This window comes from Corvus brachyrhynchos, unplaced genomic scaffold, assembly GCF_000691975.1.
Source record: "Corvus brachyrhynchos isolate BGI_N302 unplaced genomic scaffold, ASM69197v1 scaffold426, whole genome shotgun sequence".
NCBI classification, from domain to species: Eukaryota; Metazoa; Chordata; class Aves; order Passeriformes; family Corvidae; genus Corvus; species Corvus brachyrhynchos.
In genome coordinates this window covers 126015-134013 of record NW_008238653.1, presented here as the reverse complement: position 1 = coordinate 134013, position 7999 = coordinate 126015, and the positions used below count along the sequence as shown (strand labels likewise).

General features: G+C 56.0%; 1 protein-coding gene and 1 long non-coding RNA gene across 3 annotated transcripts; one reads left to right on the top strand and one right to left on the bottom strand.

Annotated features, from left to right (window-relative positions):
• Positions 1 to 261: 261 nt before the first annotated feature.
• On the bottom strand, positions 262 to 2809 carry LOC108447502. Its single transcript, XM_017737681.1, has 2 exons — positions 2447 to 2809; positions 262 to 939 (listed from the first exon to the last, which is right to left on the bottom strand). The coding sequence occupies exons 1-2, from the start codon at positions 2568 to 2570 to the stop codon at positions 377 to 379; spliced, it is 687 nt and encodes a 228-aa protein (XP_017593170.1). The 5' UTR covers positions 2571 to 2809; the 3' UTR covers positions 262 to 376.
• LOC108447503 lies at positions 936 to 5394 on the top strand. 2 transcript variants are annotated; one of them, XR_001863103.1, is made up of 3 exons: positions 936 to 1024; positions 1121 to 1253; positions 1796 to 2452. It is a non-coding gene; the product is annotated as an uncharacterized LOC108447503 (long non-coding RNA). The 2 variants fall into 2 exon arrangements; XR_001863104.1 differs by lacking the exon at positions 936 to 1024 and adding an exon at positions 2996 to 5394 and having other exon boundaries at positions 1111 to 1253; positions 1796 to 1897.
• Positions 5395 to 7999: the final 2605 nt, after the last annotated feature.

Genomic DNA, 7999 nt, shown 5'->3' with positions numbered 1-7999 from the left:
CCCAGCCGCTGTGTCCCTTCCCGCTCCGTGGCATGCTTTGGTGTGTTTTGTACAGAGGAAAACAAAAAATCCAGTCATAATTCGGCCGTGTCGTGGGGGTGTTTGGTTCGTGCTCCGTGTTTCTCGCTTGGGTTCGTTCCGCGCTGTGATTTCTAAACCTTTGCCGTTCCGCAACTGACTTTTTTTGTACTTTTGCCCCACTTTTTTTGAAATACAGGTGAAAACAACAAAAAAGGAGGGAAAAAAAAAAAGAGGAATATCTTGAAATAAATAAACCATTTTTTTTTTAAAGTTAAGCCTCTTGCCGGTGCCTGCGATCTCCCGACATGGACATGGCGGGATTCAGTCCCTGCTTGCACAGGGTCCCATCTGAGCGTCACCCGGGGGTGGTGGGTGCCTGGTCCCCCCTTCTCACCCTCTCCAGGCACCTTCCTGCCTCTGCCAGGCCAGGGGTGCAGCACATCCTGCCACCCCGGACACGCTCAGGAGCAGATGGGACACCCTGGGATGTCTGGTGGAGGTGCCTGGGCTGCTCCAGGGTTTGCTCCATCCCCATCCCTGTCCCCACCATGAGTCCCCCCAAACAGTGTGGCTGCACACGGGGTGACGGCTCCCAACCACTCCTGCTCCAACAGCCTCCTTCAGTGGAGCTGACCAGGCTGTCAGCGGGATTTTGGGTGAGACGCCCCAGGGTTGTCACCCCCCAGCTCCCAGTTTCCATCTGCGTGGAGAAGAACCGGTGCCACTGTCCCAGTGGCTTTGGCAAGGTCAGGCTGGCCCTGCTGCCATCCCCCGGGATCGAGCATGGAGCGGGGATCTCTCCCCAGGGAGTCCCAGCACTCCCACCACCCTCCCCTCCAGTCATGGCTCCGTCTTGCTTCCAGCAGGAACTGATTTCTTCTGGAGATGGATTCATCCACGAGCCAACACTCTGGGTTCCTTGAGAGAGAGGACACAAAGCCATTAATCACCACACAATATTAAGTGTGCGGCACGTCAGGGATGCAGCCGGCGCTCTCCCGGGGTAGGTGGGAGCCAGAGCCGCAGCTCCGCGTGGATCGGATGTTCCCGATGCGTTCTGTGAGCTGCTAAATAATTAATTCTCGGCTTGCTTGGGGAGATTAAAAACTGAGGAGTGGTGGAGGGAGCCGGCAGTCGATCCCGGCAGTCATGCGAGGCAGAGCGAGCGGCTCACCAGCACCGGCAGGGTTTGGTCTTTGCCATTCCCCTTCCAGCACGGAGCTGCAGGACAGGTACAACCATGGATAGAGCACTGGGAATGTGGACACAGCAACAAAAAGGGTGGGGCGGGGGGAGAGAGTTGTGCTGGTGGAGCCAGAGCCCAGCAGAGCAGAGAGGAGATGCTGATGCCTGAGGAAACCCCGAGGAAAGGTGGGATGTCCTGGCATGGGCAGAGGCTGGGCACAGGCTTCCTGTGGGACGGGGAGGGAGGGAAAGGGAGCTGGAGTGGGATGAGCATCGCTGTGATGGGAGAGGATCTGTGCTTGTGTGTGAGCAGTGAGGGGAGAAGAAATGGTTGTGTGAGGAGAGGGATGTCGGAGGGGATTGGGAATGCGAGGATGATGTAGCGTTGTGGGTGATGCAGGGAAGAGGAGGCAGGGGCAGTGCAGGATGAGGGAGGCACCCCTCATCTCCAGCTGCCCTTGGAGGGAATCAGCAAGGTGGGATGCAGGGAGACACAGAACGGGATGGGGCAGCCAAGGAGCGAGTCCACCCAGGGCTGTGTGGTGGGATCTGGAAACCGTCTGCTCCTCACTGGGATCCTTCCTCACAGTGCCTGTGGGTCCGGCCGGCTGGACACTGCCTGGGGAGACATCTGCCGTGGTGTCACCGTGGAGGTGAGGCTGGCACAGCACAGGACAGTGACACCATGGAGGTGAGGGTGACGTGGCACAGCCCCTCTGTCCCAGCACAGCCAATCCATCATGGACAGTGACATCGTGGAGCTGAGGGTGACACGGCACAGGCCCTCAACCCTGGCACAGCCCATCCATCCTGGACCTGCCGTGGCCCCACGCAGAGGTGCCCACCTTGGAGCGGTGCCCACATTCCCTCGCCACCCGTTTTTGTCCCTTCCAAGAAGCCCAGTGTGGTCCGGGTCAGCAGTGGGACCGTCCCCTCCACAAAGGCGGGCGGTGGCTCCTCGGTGCAGGCCCTATCTCGGAGCTGTGAGGGATGACCCACAGAGGAGTCCTGGATTCAGGAGCCATCCTCGGCTGCAGCCGCTCACCCCCACGGGCTGGAGGGACTTACTGGGATTCAGGACAAAACTGGGTCACAAGGATTTAAGCAGGTTTAAGGATGCTCCTGCTCACACACAGGTTGGGAGCGCTGGGGGATTTGTCACCCTGTGCCCCTGCTCTGGGGTATTGTTCTGACCCCATCATTCCCCCTGGCTGCTCCCGCTCCCTCAGACCCTACTCACCTTCCTGGCGTGCTCCTGTCTCCCACGGGAAGGCACAGCCTCCGTTCCCTGCCTCGCTCCAGCCGGCCACGAGCCCTGGAGCCCCATCTGGCTCCGGGGTCAGTGTCCCTCGCCGTGCCTCCATCTCCCCCGGGGGTACCAGCCCAGCCCCAGCCCGCGGGCTCTTATCCCCTCTGGCTTTCCCAGAGCAGGGAGGAGCGTGGTCTGGAGGGATGGATGGGGTTATCCGAGGGCTCCCCGCCAGCGCCTGGTCAGACACGGGAAAGGCGAGGAGCAGGCGCCGTGTACCGTGCTCGGAGCCGATTTCACGGGCCCTGTGGAGGAATTTGCCTCCCAGCCAGCAGAGCAACACATGGGCTTTAATCACAGGCCTAATCACTGGGATGGAGAGAGAGGCCGGAGAGCTATTAAATTTCAATGCTTGGTTGGTTTGCTGGGAGGGGAGATGGCCCGTTGTGGCCAGAAAGGGCTGGCACGGGATGCGGGCAGGGAATTGGCATCGGCAGTGGGCCTGTCCTCCTCTCTCCGCCGTCCTCTTTTCTCTCGCAGACACATAACAGGATTAGAGCCACGACCCCGAGACAAGGAGCCTTTCTTCCCTTGACAAACTCTGGCTGCCTGAAACAAAATATCCGGAGTCGGGATTCATTAGGTGAGTCCTGATTCACCGACCAAGAGTCCACATTCACCAACCAAGAGTCCAGGTTCACTGGGCGAGAGTCCTGACCATTGGCTGAGTCCTGATTCACCAGCTGAGAGTCCCGATCACTGGCTGAGTCCTGATTCAATGGCCAAAAGTCCCAACTCACTGACCGAATCTTGATTCACCAACCAAGTGTCCTGATTCACCAGCCGGGCGCTGGTCAGGAGCGTGAAGGGCTGGAGAAGGAGGTGGCAGCAGCTCAGTGTCCTGATCAGCCCCCGCACACCCCAAACTGTGCTCAACACCTACGGTCAGGATGCTGCTCCTTTGGGATGCCAGGTTGGTCTGTCCCTCCCTGAGGTGCCAGGAGCTGGCTGTGCCATGTCTATCCCTTGTCCCCTTCTAGACACCTCTGAGGACATTTCCTCACCTGAGGGCTGGCTCCACACCCTTTCCCTTGGAGGAATATTTGGAAGATGAGGTGGGCTGTCTCCTTTCCTTTCCTTGGTGCTTCTGTCCTGCATCTTCCACCACGGCACAGTCTGGCCCCGTTCACCCGTGGCTCCATCACACACAGCTACAGCGGTCGGATGAATCCCACCCTTGCAGTCCCACCTCCAGCTCTCAGGGCTGGTCAGGCTTGAGGAACCATTCCCAAACCCTTCTGGACCATCCCTGGTCAGCAGCTCTGCTGACCCCCAGCACAGGAGCGTTATGCAGTGAACCCCAGGATGAGCCGAAGGCTTGGGAGGGGACATTCCTGTAGGTCACTGTGGAGAGCTCCTGGGAGCATCTCCTGTGACATCCCGGTGTTCCCAGCAGTGCTGGGCTGCCTCCTGGCTGGGAGGAGCCCGTAACTGGTATTTGTGTAGCCAGAAAGCCCCGGGATCCCAGTATTTAGTGCTGGGAAATACCAATTACTCCATTACTCGCAGCCTGGCTGTAACAGGGAGCGAGTCCAGTATTAAACTGACTCTGCATTGGATTTAGAGAGAGGAGAAAAGCAAAATCCTCTTAACTTCGTGAACTGTAAAATGCCCAGTGTGGGAACGAAGAGCTGGGCATGTGCCCGCTGACGCCAGCGAGGGCTGGGACGGCTCCAGGCAGGGCGGCTTCTCTGCATCACTGCTGTCACTGGGCTGACTGGTGCCACTGGGAGAGGGACAGAGCGGGGCACGGGCAGCAACCAGCACCAGACACTGGTTTGGAATGTAAAGGCAGGAGGAAAACCGGCCAAGACTGTGCGTGGAGTGCCCGAGCTCACACCCCTCATGGAGGGATGTGGGAGAAAAGGGGAAAATAAAGACAACGGTCGCCGAGACTTTTGGAGAAGCGGGAAGTAGGATCTGATGGGAGGCATGTTTAAAAGTGAAAGGAGTTGAGGAAACTGGCGGGACTTCAAAGAAATGCTGCAAGCAGCACACACAGAACCCATCCCAATAGGAAATGTAGCAGGAACCAGCCTGGCTACATCGCAAGCTCCTCACCGACCTCAGGCTCAACAAAAAAGGTTTATGGGAAATGGGAACTAGGTCAAATTACTAAGGACAGTTACAAGGGGAGCATAAGCATGTGGGGAGACATCAGAAAGGCCAAATTGAGATGGAAATAGGAAGGATTCATTAAGGAGAAGAAGAAAAGGCTCCATCAGCAGGAGGAGAATGAGCAAGGGAGCATTGGTCTGGACCCAGGGAAGGAGGGAGGTGGCTGGCAAAGGAGGCTGGGAACTCAGGGGGATCACCAGCTTGTTTTAAAACCTTTTAAAACCCCCAGCCTTTAAAGATGCCAAGTGCAAGCAGATGCCCACCACAATAATAAGGTGCTGGGCTGCTGCCGAGAGAGCCATGACTGCAGTAAGGGGAATATTAAACAGCACACCCAGACTGCTCCCGACTCTCAGAACCTCATCCTGGGGTGCTTGGAAAACCAGTTAAAGCCACCTGAGAGGTGTTTGGCAGCACAAGGGATAGCTGAGGGTTTACAGGAGCAGGTCCAGTTTGGGGCATGTCATGTAAGGAAAGGTGGAAACCACAGGAGAAGGTCCAGGAGAAGCAAGAAGAGAGATTCAGGACAGACTGGTGGGCAGTGGGGAGAACTGGAGCCCAAGGGAGACATGGGAACAGTGTCTGAAAGACTCCACAGCTCCCTGACAGGAGGGGGCAGCCAGGCGGGGGTCAGGCACTGCTCGCAGGGAGCAGGGGACAGGACAATAGGGAAGGTTGTGCCAATGGTTCAGGTTGGATATTGGGAAAATTCCTTCATGGAAAGGGCTGTCCAGCCCTGGCACAGCTGCCCAGAGCAGCTGTGGCTGCCCCTGGATCCCTGGCAGTGTCCAAGGCCAGGCTGGACGGGGCTGGGAGCAGCCTGGGACAGTGGGAGGTGTCCCTAGAATGGGATGAACTCTAAGGCCCCTTTCCACCCAACCCACTCCAGAACCCAGTGATTCAATCTGTGTATGCAATTTGCATTTATTAAAGGAATCTGGAGCCCTCCTGCAGGAGCACCCAGGAGTCTCCATCACCTTTTGCTGGGAGCTACAAAAATGCAGCGTGAAAATGCAGCTCTGGTGTCAGAGCCGAGAATCTCACATCAAGGCAAGAGACGGCAGATGGGACAATCTGGTGGGCTGTGGAGCACAGAGAAGCAGTGAGACAACACTGGCTGCCATGGCAGACAAGACCAGTCAAACTTGGTGGGGTTTTGCTGGAAAAGAGGAGATTTCAGGAAGGATTTGGGAGAAAATGCAGAGATTCTTTTGTAGCTTCTGATCTCCAGCTCTGCATGGTGATCCAGGCCTGGGACACAGGTGTGGGTGGAGAAGGGGATCTCTGGAGGTGTCTGTTGTCCTCAGGCTGCTGGATGTTGTACATGGGGTCAGCCGGAAGAGCAGAGGGCAGGAAAAGAGGAGCTGTGGGAGAGCTCTGTGAGCAAGAGTTGGAAGGGGGAGATGGAAGTGCTGCAAAGCATGGTCAGAGGGGAGAGGGGAATAGCAGGATGGGGCAAAATGAGGAGAAGGAGTGGCTGAAGGGGGCAAGGAGTGTGAGGGATGAGCAGGCACAGAGGATCTGGCAGAGAGCAGTGGCTTTAGGCAGCCAAACACCTGGATCTGGGAGAGGGGACAGCACTTTTCCTGCCGGCTTCAATCCCACTTGGCTCAGAGCCATCCTCAATCCCACTTTGCTCAGGACCTCGGTGGTTCCCTGCTGAGACAACTGAGGAACTTTGTGTTGAGACAGCTTTGCTGCCAGATCCCTGCTGGATTCAGCACGTTCCCCAGGAATTGTCCAGTCTCTTTTGCAAAAGCCCTGGAGGTCCCTCGTGGAGAGCCAGCTGCATTTTGCTTTGAAATGGTCAAGTGAATTTTAAAGGTGACCTGAAAATTGAATCCAGACTGGTTTGTTTTTCTCCCTGCTTTATGAAGGCAGTGAATTATTCTCCACAGCCACGAGCAATCAGCAAAAGAACCACGGATAAAGCCAGCGAGGGATGCCTGGGTGACACGGGGCTACGGAGCGGGAATAAAGGGGGGCTGGAAAGAAATGCCAAGCGAGGGTGAGGAGTCGTGGCCGCTGAGGGTTTCTGGGAACAGGCTGGACAAACATCTGCCAGGGAAGGTTGGAGCTGAGCAGATTTTGCTGGCGGCAGGTGTTGCTCCATCCAAGCGGCCTCTCCGGGCCCCTCCAGCCTCATGCTCAGTGATCCTGCTTTTCTTCCATCAGAAATGTCAGCCCAGCTCTTCCCTCCCTCTGCCAGAGCGTGTGGAGCAGGTTTATCAGCTCAGTCCTCATCATTTTTTCCAACATTTTTTACAGTTGCTCCTTTCACGGGGGATGCGTTTGTTTATATGGATACGAGCAAGCAAAAAGTAAGATTTGAAATGGGAAAAAATAAATGTCAATTTTCTCTATTTATCTTGTATTTTTCTGTCCCAGTTTTATCAGTCTCCCATGAAATCTTGCAGCACAAGGAACACCCCGAGGTGAGAATAACTCCATCCTGAAGATCTGGCCCCAGGCAAACAGTGGAAGGAGAAGGTAAAAGAGAGAGACAGGAGCTGATGCTATTCTGTGCTTTTGTTGGAGTCTTTTAAAGGCAGCTCAGGTGTCCCGGCCATTTCACCACGTCCTCAGGATCTAAATCCATATTTATTTTCCTTGTGCCCTCCTTTGCGCTTTGTCCCTGCAGCCCAACCCAAATTACTCCATGGTCTGCAGCCTCGGATCACAGACCAGAGTGTTTGTAAATGCCCGGAGGACTTGGTTTCATCGGCAGCACTTCTCCCAACCCTGCCAAGCTAAAAGAGACGGGAAGGTCCAAGAGAGGCTGGTTTTCCCTGAGTTTTCCTAGAGAAAAGGGCTCTGGGAAAGGCAGGAGGGCTGGTGACACCGGGAACAGCCCTGCCTGTCCCACCGGACCCGGGTCCCTGCTCCTTGTCACAGGGAGGGACCTCCCGCCTTCGCAATTCTTTTCAAACTCTGCCTCTTGCATTTCTTTAGAGAAATTCAGCACCTGGTTCAGCTCATCCATTATTCCTTCCAGCTGCTCTTTGCCGTGTCAGGGCGGGCATTGAGGAGGCGGAATTTACACCGGAACGTGTCCCGTTCTTTTCTTCCCTGGCCATTGACTCGGCCAACATCTGCTCCCGTTAACCCCCGCTGGCCCCACAGCTCTGGTGATCCTTTATGACTCCGAAGCACTTGGCATTGTGTCAGCAGCAGCCGAGGTGTCCCGAGAGAAGAAAACTCTCCTTCTGCTGCGGTGGAACGGGATTTGTGCACTCAAATCCATCCTGGATAGCTCAGCAATAAGCAACAATCACAGGAGGTAAATCAAAGTGTTTTCTCCCTAAAAATCATTTTCCACACACTCACATCATGAAACCTGGTGGGTTCAGCTCCCCTTCCCTGCCA